The sequence below is a fragment of the Dreissena polymorpha genome, chromosome 1, assembly GCF_020536995.1.
Source record: "Dreissena polymorpha isolate Duluth1 chromosome 1, UMN_Dpol_1.0, whole genome shotgun sequence".
Taxonomy (NCBI): Eukaryota; Metazoa; Mollusca; class Bivalvia; order Myida; family Dreissenidae; genus Dreissena; species Dreissena polymorpha.
In genome coordinates this window covers 178,535,664-178,551,229 of record NC_068355.1, presented here as the reverse complement: position 1 = coordinate 178,551,229, position 15,566 = coordinate 178,535,664, and the positions used below count along the sequence as shown (strand labels likewise).

The following is a 15,566-nucleotide window of genomic DNA, read 5'->3' as shown; positions in this document are numbered from 1 at the left end:
GAATGTTTATCTTGATAAAATCTGGGTTGGGTTTGTTTTTGGATCATCTGGGGTCAAAAACTAGGTCACTAGGTCAAATAATAGAAAAACCTTGTGTAGGCAATAGAGGTCACATATTGCATCCAATCTTTATGAAATTTGGTCAGAATTTTTATCTTGATAAAATCTGGGTTGGATTTGTATTTGAGTCATCTGGGGTCAAAAACTAGGTCACTAGGTCAAATAAAAGAACAACCTTGTATAACAATAGAGGTCACAGTGTTCATCATATCTTTATGAAATTGGTCAGAATCTTGATGAAATCTGGGTTGGTATTGTATTTGGGTCATCTGGGGTCAAACACTAGGGCAAATAATAGAAAAACCTTGTGTTGACAATAGAGGTCACAGATTTCATCCAATCTTTATGAAATTTGGTCAGAATGTTTATCTTGATAAAGCCTGGGTTGGGATTGTATTTGGGTCATGTGGGGTCAAAAACTAGGTCACTAGGTCAAGTAATAGAAAAACCTTGTGTAGACAATAGAGGTCACAGTTTTCATCCAATCTATATTCAATTTGGTTAGAATGTTTATCTTGATAAAATCTGTGTTAGGATTGTATTTGGGTCATCTGAGGTCAAAAACTAGGTCACTAGGTCAAATAATAGAAAAAACCTTGTGCAGACAATAGAGGTCACAGTGTTTATCCAATCATTATGAAATTTGGTCAGAATGTATATCTTGATAAAATCTGGATTGAGATTGTATTTGGGTCATCTGGGGTCAGAAACTAGGTTACTAGGTCAAATCATAGAAAAACATTGTGAAGACAATTAAGGTCAAAGTTTTCATCTGATCTTAATGAAATATGGTCAGAATGTTTGTCTTGTTAAAATCTGGGTTGGGACCGAATTTTGGTCATCTAGGGTTAAAAACTAGGTCACTAGGTCAAAGTTAAAAAACCTTGTGTAGACAGTAGAGGTCACAATTTTCATGCTTACTTAATACAATTTGGCAAGAATGTTAATCTTGATGAAATCTGATTTTGGATCGTATATGGGTCATCTGGGGTCACAAATTTGGTCACCGGGCCAATTCTAGTTAAACCTTTTGTAGATGATAGAGGTCACAGTTTTCATCAACTCTGAATAAAAGTTTGTCAGGATGTATTAATTGATGAAATCTGGCTTGGGTATACAATTGTATATGGGTCTGATAGAATTTAGATTGATGTAGCAAGGTTAGTCAGGTGAGCGATTCAGGGCTATCATGGCCCTGTTGTTTAAAAATAAACTATTGCGTGTAAAGCTTTCTATACTGAAATTTCATAAATATTTAAATTGTAAAACCTTGGTGGATTCCGGAACCGCATTGCGTAACTTATCGAAATCCCTTCGTATAAATCGCTGTTTTTTGTATAAAACTAATGCAAACATTTATGTATTCATAGTTTTGATAAATGCCATCAAAGAAGTGATACATATTACAAGTACCACTAGTACATGTGGTAACTTGGCTTTGTCGATACCCTCGCGAACGTTTTAGTTTATGTTCTGCCATCGGCCACTTCTAGGTATAGCATCAACGAATTCACCGTTTTAAAACGTTAAATTATTTGCGAAAATTACCCAATGATTTGTTGTTTTGCATTCTCAAATAAAGTGATTGATACAATTTATTTAAAGACCCATGAACACTCAAAATCAACGAATAAGTCGTAAAATAAAGTTAACCCATACACTAAATCAGTGTTCCATATGCGATAGCCAAAATTGTAACACTAGATGTGGTCAAGTAACATTGATTTATGAGATACAAATTGTTCGTTTTTAGCGAGGCTGTTTTCGGAGAAAACCCGAGCAATTGTAATAGCCAGCTCGTAGTCCGATGTCCGCCGTAGGCATCGTGCTAAAACCTTAACATTGGCCATAACTTTTTAGATATTGAAGATAGCACCTTGATATTTTGCATGCATGTGTATCTCATGGAGCTGCACATTTTGATTGGTAAAATTTCAAGGTGAACATCATCCTTCAAGGTCTAGGGTCGAAAAAACAAAGTCAAGGGAAGTAGTAAGCTTTAAATGCACATAGTTATCTGACCTGCCCACGTATATATCATTGTTAAATAAATCAAAGCGGCGCAGTAGGCGGCATTGTGTTTCTGACAAACATATTGTGGTAAAAGGTCAATGTCATCCTTTACAGTCTATGGTAAAAATACAGATTTAAGGGAAGTAATAAGCTTTAAAAAGGGAGAAAATTATTCAATATTGAACATAGCCACTTTATTTATTTGGCATGCATGTGTATCTCATGGAGCTGCTCATTTTGAGTGGAGAATCTACAGTCACGGTAGTGGCTTTTAATTATTTGCTACTAAAAATAGAGATTTGTTACAGACAATTATTTTCAAGGGAAGTAATTTATATAATAAATCTCATATTATATATTTCCTTACCAAGAATTGAAGTTCTTTTCACAGTTACTGTACAGATTTATTATTTTGATTATTTATAACCCAAATTATTGATTTGTCAAAGTTTTTTTCTAAATGATATAAATATAATTTCTTTGATGTTCTTTGCATACCTGTGGACTTATGTCCATAGATACATGATCAACTCTGGCTATGATCTCTTTTGAACCACAGGCCTTAGTTGTCAGTGATGTCTGACATGGTCATAATTGATTGTGAGACCCTCCCCACCCCCCCCGGTTGGATTGAACAAAATTCAAGGGAAGTAATAACCTTTAAAGGGAGATGATTTCTCTACCTGCCAAATATGATAAATAAAAATGTTGTTTCAATGGGGTGCAGTAGGAGGCATTGTGTTTCTGACAAACACATCTCTTGTTGGGTCACTAGGTCAAAGGTCAAGGTCACTGTGACCTCTAAAAAAAAATATGACAAGCTTTCGCAGCCGAACGTGGCACCCGTTATGCGGTGCTCTTGTTATTTTTGTGTGACAATTAAATCCATTTGAACTTCCCACAACAATATCCTATCATTTACGAGCTAAAGCAATATTGGCTTTGGGCAACGTCGGAGGCATGACCTTATTCTCATGAATAATTACGTGATTAATAAGCGGAGCTCAAGCAAGGACGTCCTGCTCTTGGCGATTCAGCAAGAAACAAAAGGAAAAGAGAGCATAACATAACCGAATGGAACTGCGTCAAGGAAACAATGGTGTTGTCACATGATTTTGAAGTTGCCTGTTAGCTATTATAATAGAGCATTGACCAAATGAAAGTATAGGCATGTGCGCTCGAAATTATGCAAATAAACTCAAATACGACATCGTGGAGCGATTTTTAAATGCTAAACAGTTTCAGAATGTTTGTACTTTGACATTATAACACAAATAAACTTTAATGTTAATTGTTGTATGGTCTTTCTAATTGAAATTAACCTTCGTGTGGCAAATTTTGTTGATGGAAGTAATTATATAACAATATAATATTATTTTAAGTCAATGGTTGTCTTATCCTAACTTCAGATAGTCACATGTTTTCTGCATGAATTTTGTATTGTGTATTATCTGGATGAAGCTTAATGCTATGGGATCCACAAAGAAGGTATTAAAGATCTTGTTATGCCCCCCTTCGAAGAAGAGGGGGTATATTGCTTTGCACATGTCGGTCGGTCTGTCGGTCCGTCCACCAGGTGGTTTCCGGATATTAACTCAAGAACGCTTGGACCTAGGATCATGAAACTTCATAGGTACATTGATCATTACTCGCAGATGACCCCTATTGATTTTGAGGTCACTTGGTCAAAGGTCAAGGTCACGTTGACCCGAAATAGTAAAATGGTTTCCGGATGCTAACTCAAGAATGCTTAGGCCTAGGATCATGAAACTTGATTGGTAGATTGATCATGACTCGCAGATGAGCCCTATTGATTTTCAGGTCACTAGGTCAAAGGTCAAGGTCACAGTGACCCGAAATAGTTAAATGGTTTCCGGATGATAACTCAAGAACGCTTAGGCCTAGGATCATGAAACTTGATAGGTCGATTGGTCATGACTCACAGATGAGCCCTATTGATTTTCAGGTCACTAGGTCAAAGGTCAAGGTCACAGTGACCCGAAATAGTAAAATGGTTTCCGGATGATAACTCAAGAACGCTTATGCCTAGGATCATGAAACTTCGTAGGTAGATTGATAATGGCTGGCAGATGACCCCTATTGATTTTCAGGTCACTAGATCAAAGGTCAAGGTCATGGTGACCCGAAATAGTAAAATGGTTTTGGGATGATAACTCGTGATCATAGAAAAATAATTATTTTCTATTATCACTCATGAAATAACAAACGATCTTACACTGACAAGAACATATATCCTCTATTTCCATTTCTTACACTGACAAGAACATATATCCTCTATTTCCATTTCTTACACTGACAAGAACATATATCCTCTATTTCCATTTCTTACACTGACAAGAACATATATCCTCTATTTCCATTTCTTACACTGACAAGAACATATATCCTCTATTTCCATTTAAAGGAGAAGACTCTTGTTTGTAATATTATAAGGCTCAGAAAAACATATATAAATTTTCGAGGTATATATATATATATATATATATATATATATATATATATATATATATATATATATATATATATATATATATATATGGCATTATCTTTTGACATTATGGTATTTCTTTGATGGAATTTTACTGTTTTGTCCAATTTTCTTGACACCCTGGAATTTTACCATTTTTTTCTAGCCCCGCCTCTTTCTGGAAGATCATGATTACATATCAGTTGTTATGACCGTTCAAAATTCAACCATATTGCCCAATTTGTTTTGTACATGAAATTATTTGTCTATAATTAATTCGATACTTTTATTTCAGTGATACGTTAATTAAGAATTTATCTCTTTGCCTCGCAATAAAACTACATACAACAAAAGGTACTACAATATATTTGTCTTATGACCATCTCAATTCCAACCATATGACCCAGGCTGGCAATGACCTTAACATTCGACCTTGGCCATTTGGACTTTAAATAATTCAAATGGTCACTCAAGCACTTGAAAAAGGCATTGTTTTTGTTGACAGAACCATTTATTTAAAGACTTCTCACAGAATGTGCTGACATTTTTGGAGAGAAAAACAACAACAGCTACACCCACAGCTAGCACAAATAAAACTGACCAATTTAAAATCCTTTTAAAATCTTTATACATGTACCTTATAAAGTTAATAAATTGTGATTACTGAAATTAACTATCATTGGCACTTTAAGTGTCAGTGTTTTTAGCATTTTTGTCTCTCTAAAATGCTGCTCAATGTGGAAAGTCTTTTGGTTACTGTTAATAGAAGTGAAATTGCAAATACTTGGGTATTTTATGGTTCAGTTTAATTGAAGTTTTTTTTAATGTTTTACTTCTTCAGGAAACGGTCGAAGGAATGCTCAACAAGTGCAAGATAGCCATAGGGAAGAAACCATCGTAAGTTGTACCTTATTGTGTTCCACTGAAAAAAGAAGTCATTTTAGACCATAAAAGCCACTTTCTGGGAAAACGGGGCTTAATCCATGTACATAAAGTGTCGTCCCAGATTTTCCTCTGCAGTTTGCACAGGCTAATCAGGAGCAACAGTTTCCACCTAAACTTGATTTTCCTTTAGATGAGACTTAGTTCAAACAAAACAATCCATACACACTTAAAGTGCTGTCTCTGATGATCTTTTTATGCCTCCGGTAGGGTGGCATATAGCAGTTGAACTGTCCGTCAGTGTGTCAGTATGTCAGTATGTGTGTATGTCAGTCTGTCCGTCCGTCCGAAAACTTTAATGGCTATAACTTTTTCAATATTGAAGATAGCAACTTGATATTTGGCATGCATGTGCATCTCACGAAGCTGCACATTTTGAGTGGTGAAAGGTGAAGGTCAAGGTCATACTTCAAGGTCGAATGTCTAATATATGGCGTCTGTCCGCCATCCAAAAACTTTAACATTGGCCATAACTTTTTCACTATTGAAGATAGCAACTTGATATTTGGCATGCATGTGTATCTCATGGAGCTGGACATTTTGAGTGGTGAAAGGTGAAGGTCAAGGTCATCCTTTAAAGTCCAATATCAAATATATGGCGTCTGTCCGTCCGAAACTTTATCATTGGCCATAACATTTTCAATATTGAAGATAGCAACTTGAAATTTGGCATGCATGTGCATCTTACGAAGCTGCACATTTTGAGTGGTGAAAGGTGAAGGTCAAGGTCATCCTTAAAGGTCAAATGTCTAATATATGGCGTCTGTCCGTCCAAAAACTTTAACATTGGCCATAACTTTTTCACTATTGAAGATAGCAACTTGATATTTGGCATGCACGTGTATCTCATGGAGCTGAACATTTTGAGTGGTGAAAAGTGAAGGTCAAGGTCATCCTTCAAGGTCAATGTCAAATATATGGCGTCTGTCCATCCAAAAACTTTAACATTGGCCATAACATTTTCAATATTGAAGATAGCAACTTGATATTTGGCATGCATGTGTATCCCATGAAGCTGCACATTTTGAATGGTGGAAGTTCAAGGTCATGGTCATCCTTCAATGTCAACGGTAAAAAAAAAAAAATTCAAAGCGGCGTTTCTCACGAAGCTGCACATTTTGAGTGGTGGAAGTTCAAGGTCAAGGTCATCCTTCAATGTCAAAGGTCAAAAAATAAATAAAAATTTCAAAGCAGCATTCCCATGAAGCTGCACATTTTGAGTGGTGGAAGTTCAAGGTCATCCTTCAAGGTTAAAGGTCAAAAAAAAAATTGTATTTATTTTCAAACCTGCGCAATAGGGGGCATTGCGTTTCTGACGAACACATCTCTTGTTACATGATATTTCTTATACATTTGTTCACCATTGTATGACATTTAATTCAATAAAGATTGCAAGAATTGTTTATTTTTTCATTGTAATTGAAAATATAACGTAAGTATTTATTGTTTTGTATGGGCCAGTATTCTCAAAGCTTTTTAGTGGAAACTTATTCATGTTAGGAACTCGAAGTGTGCGTTTAAGGGAAACCTTGTAAGCACATTTGAATTTCCATTAATATCAAATTCGTCATGAAATTTTATATTTGTCCCTATGATACTTAGTTTAATTTGAAACCAGGCTTTTTGTGTCTAAAATCTGGTCACTGGTTTACTGGCATATCAATTCTTTTTTTCAAATCGCTAATGTCATAAACAAAGGTTAGCTGCCAAGGCCCATAGCAACGTCTTGTTCTGTATTTTAGTTGCGTTCTTGAAAAACCAAGCTTAAAGCCTGTGCGTCAAGTGCAAACCCAGATAAGCCTGTGCATACTGCAATGGCTTATCTGGTACAACACTTTACGCAGATGCATTTATACTTTGGTCAAAATAGCAAGGTATTTTTCAGCCTCTTGTATCTCAATTACCAGTACATTCCATTGATCAATGTTCTTAACTGAGCTTAAAGCATATGCCTAAAGTGTCGTCCCATATAAGCCTTGCAGTCCGCACAAGCTTATCAGGGACAACACTTTCCACTAACGCTGGAATTCTTTTAAATAAAATTTCCATTAAAGCAGAAAGTGGAGTGCTCAGGCTTATCTAGGACAACACTATATATACGCACATGCATTTGCATACAATAATAGACATAATATCGTACAGATTCACAAGTTCCGTATGTTCCCACCTCATTTCAGCAAAAAATGGGCGTCCCAATATGCAAAACTGGACGGCTCAAACCTAGTGTTCTATAAGGACAAGAAGGCATCAATTCCAACGAAACAAGACGTGCACGGGAAGGTAGAGCAGATGGTCTGTCTCGTGAATTGTTCCGTGTCCAAAGACTCGTTCGACAAAACTAGCAAGAAAAACACCATAGTGGTAGGTCATCAAGGTTGTTGTTTTTTTAACCAATTTGGTAATGGAGCCAGAGCTCTTTTGATTGGGACAAAGTGTGTTGTTATGACTGATATTGGAAAATTGGTGTTTTTATGCCCGCGAAGGAGGGCATATAGTGATCGCACCGTCCGCCCGTATGTCTGTCTATCTTTCCGTCACACTTTGCATTTAGGTTTCACATTAAGGTTTCGAAAAATTCTCATAACTTCTATGTCCCTTCACATAGCAACTTGATATTTGGCATGCATGTGTATCTCATGGATCTGCACATTTTGAATGGTGAAAGGTCAAGGTCATCCTTCAAGGCTAAAGGTAAAAAAACATTATCAAGCGGCGCTGTAGGGGGCATTGTGTTTCTGACAAACACATCTCTTGTTTTTTTTTAAATAATTACAAATTGAGAATAAAAGTGTTTTCAATTTTATATTTACCATGGTTCTACTAAAATAGCTGGATAGGGAGATAAATTACAAGTTGGCATTTATTAGTCCCCTACCGGTTTCACCAGAGGGGACTTATGGTTTGCGCTCTGTGTGTCTGTCAGTCTGTCTGTCACACATTTCTGGATCCTGCGATATAACTTTTAAAGTTCTTAATATTTTTTCATGAAACTTGAAACATGGATAGATGGCAATAAGGACATTATGCATGTCATTTCATATTGTTCCTACGTCAAAAACTCTGGTTGCTATGGCAACAAATATAAAAACAAATAATTTTATTTTTTAGCTCACCTGATTGCTCAGGTGAGCTTTTGTGACCAGTCTTTGTCCGTCCTATGTCCGTCCGTCCGCCCGTCCGTTAACATTTGCTCGTAAACACTCTAGAGGCCACATTTCTTGTCCCATCTTCATGAAATTTGGTCAGAAGCTTTGTCCCAATGAAATCTCGGCCGAGTTCGAAACTGGGTTGTGCCGGGTCAAAAACTAGGTCACTAGGTCAAAAAAGAGAAAAACCTTGTAAACACTGTAGAAGTCACATTTCATGCCCAATCTTCATGAACCTTTGTAAAATGTTTGTCTTAATGATATCTTGGTTGAGTTCAAAAGTGGTTCCGATCCGTTGAAAAACATGGCTGCCAGTGGGCGAGGCAGTTTTCCTTATTTGGCTAAAGAGAAACCTTGTAAACACTCTAGAAGTCACAATTTTTGCCAATCATCATCAAAATTGTTCAAAACATTGGTTAAATTGATGTCTTCGACGAGTTCAAAAATGGTCGAGATCGGTGAAAAAACATGGCCGCCAGTGGGCCGGGCATTTTTCTCTATATGTATATAGTGGCAGTTTTCCCTATTTGGCTATTAAGAGAAACCTTGTAAACACTCAAGAAGTCACAATTTTTGCCCAATCATCATGAAAGTTGGTCAAAACATTGGTTTTATTGATATCTCGGAGGAGTTTGAAAATGGTCCGGATCGGTGAAAAGACATGGCCGCCAGTGGGCTTCGAAGAAGAGGGGGTATATTGCTTTGCACATGTCGGTCTGTCGGTCGGTCTGTCGGTCGGTCCGTCCACCAGGTGGTTTCCGGATGATGACTCAAGAACGCTTGGGCCTAGGATCATGAAACTTCATAGGTACATTGATCATGACTCGCAGATGACCCCTATTGATTTTGAGGTAACTAGGTCAAAGGTCAAGGTCACGGTGACCCGAAATAGTAAAATGGTTTCCGGATGATAACTCAAGAACGCTTAGGCCTAGGATCATGAAACTTGATAGGTAGATTGATCATGACTCACAGATGACCCCTATCGATTTTCAGGTCACTAGGTCAAAGGTCAAGATCACAGTGAGTCTAAATAGTAAAATGGTTTCCGGATGATAACTCAAGAACGCTTGGGCCTAGTATCATGAAACTTGATAGGTCGATTGATCATGACTCGCAGATGATCCCTATTGATTTTCAGGTCACTAGGTCAAAGGTCAAGGTCACAGTGACCCGAAATAGTAAAATGGTTTCCGGATGATAACTCAAGAACACGTATGCCTAGGATCATGAAACTTGATTGGTAGATTGATCATGACTCGCAGTTGACCCCTATTGATTTTCAGGTCGATATATCAAAGGTCAAGGTCACGGTGACCTGAAATAGTAAAATGGTTTCTGGATGATAACTCAAGAACGCTAATGGCTAGGATCATGAAACTTCATAGGTACATTGATCATGACTTGCAGATGACACCTATTGATTTTGAGGTCACTAGGTCAAATGTCAAGGTCATGGTGACCCGAAATAGTAAAATGGTTTCCGGATGATAACTCAAGAACGCTTATGCCTAGGATAAAGAAACTTTATAGGTACATTGACCATGACTAGCAGATGACCCCTATCGATTTTGAGGTCACTAGGTCAAAGGTCAAGTTCACGGTGACCCGAAATAGTAAAATGGTTTCCGGATGATAACTGAAGAACATTATTCCTAGTATCATGAAAATTGATAGGTAGATTGATCATGACTCGCAGATGACCCCTATTGATTTTCAGGTCACTAGGTCAAAGGTCAAGGTCACGGTGACCCGAAATAGTAAAATGGTTTCCGGATGATAACTCAAGAACGCTTATGGCTAGGATCATGAAACTTGATAGGTAGATTGATCATGACTGGCAGATGACCCCTATTGATTTTCAGGTCACTAGGTCAAAGGTCAAGGTCACAGTGACAAAAAACTTATTTACACAATGGCTGTCACTACAACAGAGAGCCCATATGGGGGGCATGCATGTTTTACAAACAGCTCTTGTTCTCTATATGTATATAGTGAAAACATGTGAACACAGTAGAAGTCACATTTTTGGCCCAATTTTCATGAAATTTGCTCAGAACATTTGTTTCCTTGATATGAGAGTTGAGTTCAAAATGGTGGCGGTCAGTTGAATAACATGGCTGCTTTGAGGGGGGGCAGTTTTCACATTATGCCCCCCCCCCCCCTTTCGAGGAAGAGGGGGTATACTGTTTTACTCATGTCAGTCCGTCCGTTCACCAGATGGTTTCTGGATGATAACTCAAGAGCGCTTATGCCAAGGATCATGAAACTTCATTGGTACATTGATCATGACTTGCAGATGACCCCTATTGATTTTCAGGTCACTAGGTCAAAGGTCAAGGTCACGGTGACCCGAAATAGTAAAATGGTTTCCGGATGATAACTCAAGAGCGCTTATGCCTAGGATCATAAAACTTCATAAGTACATTGATTATGACTAGCAGATGACCCCTATTGATTTTAAGGTCACTAGGTCAAAGGTCAAGGTCATTTGAAAAAAAAGTTATGAGCTATTGTCATCACCTTGGCGTCGGCGTCCGGTTAAGTTTTGTGTTGAGGTCCACTTTTCACATAAAGTATCAAAGCTATTGCATTTAAACTTGGTACACTTACTTACTATCATGAGGGGACTGGGCAGGCAAAGATTGATAACTCTAGCATGCATTTTGACAGAATTATGTGTCCTTTTTATACTTAGAAAATTGAAAATTTGGTAAAGAAAAAAGTATACTTTTTATGTTTGGGAATATTGCCGAATTTCGGCTATAAAATCGGGCCAAAAAAAAAACCTGCCTTGGATCATGAAACTTCATAGGAACAATGATCATGACTGGCAGATGACCCCTATTGATTTTCAGGTCACTAGGTCAAAGGTCAAGGTCACAGTGACTTGAAACAGTAAAATGGTTTCCGGGTGATTACTCAAGAATACTTAGGCCTTGGATCATGAAACTTCATAGGTACATTTATCATGACTTGCAGATGACCCCTATTGATTTTCAGGTCACTAGGTCAAAGGTCAAGGTCACAGTGACAAAAAACGTATTCACACAATGGCTGCCACTACAACTGAAGCCCATATGGGGGGCATGCATGTTTTAAAAACAGCCCTTGTTTAATTTAAAAAGAAAATAAATTTGGAAGCCTTCAATTGAAAACTTAAGTCAATAATTTGGGACACATATAGTCTTTTTGAGATTGGGAATGGAGTCAAATTTTGGACCCAAATTTGATTTAAAAAAGAAACAATTTTGATTGTAGCGATTTTCACAAGCCATTTGAAGTCTCAAGGTTCCAACATATCTTCAAACTTTTTTTTGGTTTTAGCTCACCTGAGCACAATTTGCTGATGGTGAGCTTTTGTGATTGCCTTTTGTCCCTCGTGCATTGTGCGGTGTCAACATTTGCCTTGTTACAGGCCACATTTATTGTCCGATATTCATGAAACTTGCTGAGAAGATTTGCTCCAATGATATCTTGGACGAGTTTGAAAATGGTTCCAGTTGGTTGAAAAGCATGGCCGCCAGGGGGCAGAGCATTTTCATTATATGGCCATAGTAAAACTGTTAACAATCTAGAGGCCACATTTATTGTCCAATCTTCATGGAACTTGGTCAGAGAATGTATCCTTATGATATCTTGGATGAGGTTAAAAATGGTTCTGCTTGGTTGAAAACCATGGCCACCAGGGGGTGGGGTATTTTTCCTAATATGGCTATTGTAAAACCTTGTTTAGACTCTAGAGGCCACATTTATTGTCTAATCTTCATGAAACTTGGTCAGAAGATTTTTGCCCAATTATATCTTGGACTAGTACTGGTTCCAGAAAAACATGGCTTCCTGGGGGCGGGGTATTTTTCCTAATATGGCAATAGAAAAAATTTGTTAACACTTTAAAAGTAAGATTAATAGTCCAATTTTCATAAACTTGATCAGAACATTTGTTCTAATAATATCTTGGATGAGTTTTAAAATGGTTCTGGTCTGCAGAAAAATGTGGCCGACGGGCATTTTTTGTCCCCCACCACTATAGTGGGGGACATATTGTTTTTGCCCTGTCTGTTGGTTGGTTGGTTGGTTTGTGTGTTTGTTTGTTTGCCCAAACTTTTACATTTTGCCATAACTTTTGCAATATTGAAGATAGCAACTTCATATTTGGCATGCATGTATATCTCATGGAGCTGCACATTTTGAGTGGTGAAAGGTCAAGGTCATCCTTCAAGGTCAAAAGTAATAAAAAACAAAATCAAAGCAGCACAGAACTGGACATAGTATTTCTGACAAACACATTTCTTGTTCCATTAAAACCTTGTAAACACTCTTAGGTCCACTTTCATTGTCCGATGTTCATGAAACGTGGTCAGAAGATATTTGTCCCACTGATATCTTGGAATAGTTTGAAAATTATTCCAGTTGGCTGAATAACATGGCCACCATGGGATGGGGTAAATTTACTTATTTGGCTTTAGCAAAAACTTGTAAACACTTTTTAAGTCACATTTATTGTTCAATCTTTATAAAACTTGGTCAGAATATTTGTTTCAATGATATCTAGGACGAGTTCGAAAATGGTTACAAAAAACATCGCCACAAGGGGGCGGGGAATTTATCCTTTAATGGCGATAGCAAAACCTTGTTAGCACTATAGAGGCCACATTTATTTTCCAATCATCATGAAACTTGGTCAGATCATTTGTTCTAATGATATCTTGGGCTGCAGGTCAGTTCCTTTGTATCTCAGGTGGGCGACTTTGGGCCTTTCAGGCCCTGTTGTTGATAGTTGTTGGCAATGGTCAAGTATATTCTTGTTTTCTGAACATTTTCTTTCCATCACCATCATAGACAAGTGAAATGGGGTTGGTATCATTTTTCTCAATTCTGTTTATTAATCATTATTGTGTTATGCATAGGTGTGCGTTATACATCTATGTGCATTATTCATCATAATTGTGAGTTACAAGTCAAGGTGCCTCATTCATCCCTGTGGGTTATACGCAGTAGATTATGGTCAACTAATATTGCTATAGAAGAACAGATTTTCATTCAACTTTGGGCACTGCATTTTGTTTCTTTAAGCTGGTTACCGCGAACTTGGCAAATTTACATATCAGGTTAAATTCATGTCTTACGAAATGAATATGTCAGTATTTATGATTACCTCAAGGGAAATATGCGCTTTGCCCGTCTTTTTAGGAAAAAAAAAATCATCAGTTTTCTATATTTGGGGATACTAAGCCCTGTGCCTTCATTTTGGGGCAGAAAATATTGTCTGTTCTATATTGGATAATTTTTTTGCAAGTTACTGGATCTGTATTCTGTTTCCTTAGTGCATTACCAGTGTGTTTTTAGCTCACCTGAGCTGTGCTCATTGTGAGCTTTTGTGATCGCCTTTTGTCTGTCGTCTGTCGTGTGTTGTGCTGCGTGCGATGTCAACATTTGTCTTGTGAACACTCCAGAGGCCACATTTATTGTCCGATCTTCGTGAAACTTGGTCAGAACATTTGTGCCATTGATACCTTGACTGAGTTTGAAACTGGGTCATCCTGGGTCAAAAACTAGGTCACTAGGTTAAAAAAAAAGAAAAACCTTCTGAACACTGTAGAAGTCACATTTGATGCCCAATTTTCATGTAACTGTGTCAAAATGTTTGTCTTAATGATATGTTGGTTGAGTTGAAAAATGGTTCTGGTCCATTGAAAAATATGGCCGCCTGGGGGACAGGGCAATTTTCCTTATATGGCTATATAGAAACCTTGTGAACACTCTAGAAGTCACAATTTTAGCCCAATCATCATGAAACTTGGTCAAAACATTGGTTTCATTGATATCTTGGACGAGTTCGAAAATGGTACAGATCGGTGAAAAAAGATGGCCGCCAGGGGGTGGGGCAGTTTTCTCTATATGCATATAGTGAAAACATGTGAACACTCTAGAAGTCACATTTTTGGTCCAATCTTCATGAAATTTGGTCAGAACATTTGTCTTCTGGATATGACGGTTGAGTTCAAAAAAGTTTCGGTTTGGTAAAAAAACATGGCTGCAGGGGGGGGGGGGGGGGGGGGGTCATTTTCCATATATTTATATAGTAAAAAAAGCTTGTGAACACTCTAGAAGTCACATTTTTGGCCTAATCATCATGAAATTTTGTCTAAAGATAGATTTTATAGATATCTCGGATGAGTTTAAAAATGGTCATGATGGGTGGAAAAACATGGCCGCCAGGGGTGGGGCAGTTTTCTCTATATGTATATAGTGAGAACATGTGAACAGTCTGTTAAAGAAAGATAACCTGTACATACTTTCTAATACCAGTAGTTAACTCCCTTGTTAAAAACTTGTTAACACTCTAGAGGCCACATTTATTGCCCAATGTTTATGAAATTTGGTCAGAAGATTGGTCTAAATGATATCTTGGATGAGTTCGAAAATGGTTACGTTTGATTGAAAAACATGGCTGTCAAGGGGCGGGACATATTCTTATATGGCTATATATGGCTATAGTAAAATCTTGTTAACACTCCAGAGGCCACATTTATTGTCCTATCTTCATGAAACTTGGTCAGAAGATTCATCCAAATAACATCTTGGTAGAGTTTAAAAATGATGCTGGTTGGTTGAAAAGCATGCCGGCCAGGGGGCGGGGCATTTTTCCTTATATGGCTATAGTAAAACCTTGTTAACACTCTAGAGGCCACATTTATTTTCGGATCTTCATGAAACTTGGTCAGAAGATTTGTCCCAATGATATCTTGGATGTGTTCGAAAATAGTTTTGGTTGCTTTAAAAACATGGCCACCAGGGGGCAGGGCATTTTTCCCTAAATGTCTATATATATCTTTAGTAAAACCTTGTTAACACTCTTGAGGCCACATTTAATGTCCAATCTTCATGAAATTTGGTCAGAAGATTGGCTTCAA

At 37.5% G+C, this 15,566-nt stretch overlaps 1 protein-coding gene across 2 annotated transcripts in view; it reads left to right on the top strand.

Moving 5' to 3' along the window:
• Window positions 1–4,708: 4,708 nt before the first annotated feature.
• LOC127863008 (rho GTPase-activating protein 15-like) overlaps window positions 4,709–15,566 on the top strand; it is a 37,268-nt gene continuing 26,410 nt past the window's right edge. The window contains exons 1-2 of one of the 2 annotated variants that reach the window (XM_052402354.1): window positions 4,709–5,458; window positions 7,681–7,864. In XM_052402354.1, coding sequence (XP_052258314.1) covers window positions 5,418–5,458; window positions 7,681–7,864 — 225 coding nt within the window. In that variant the 5' untranslated portion in view covers window positions 4,709–5,417. The remainder of the gene's footprint in view (window positions 5,459–7,680; window positions 7,865–15,566) is intronic. The other variant, XM_052402358.1, reaches the window with a different exon arrangement.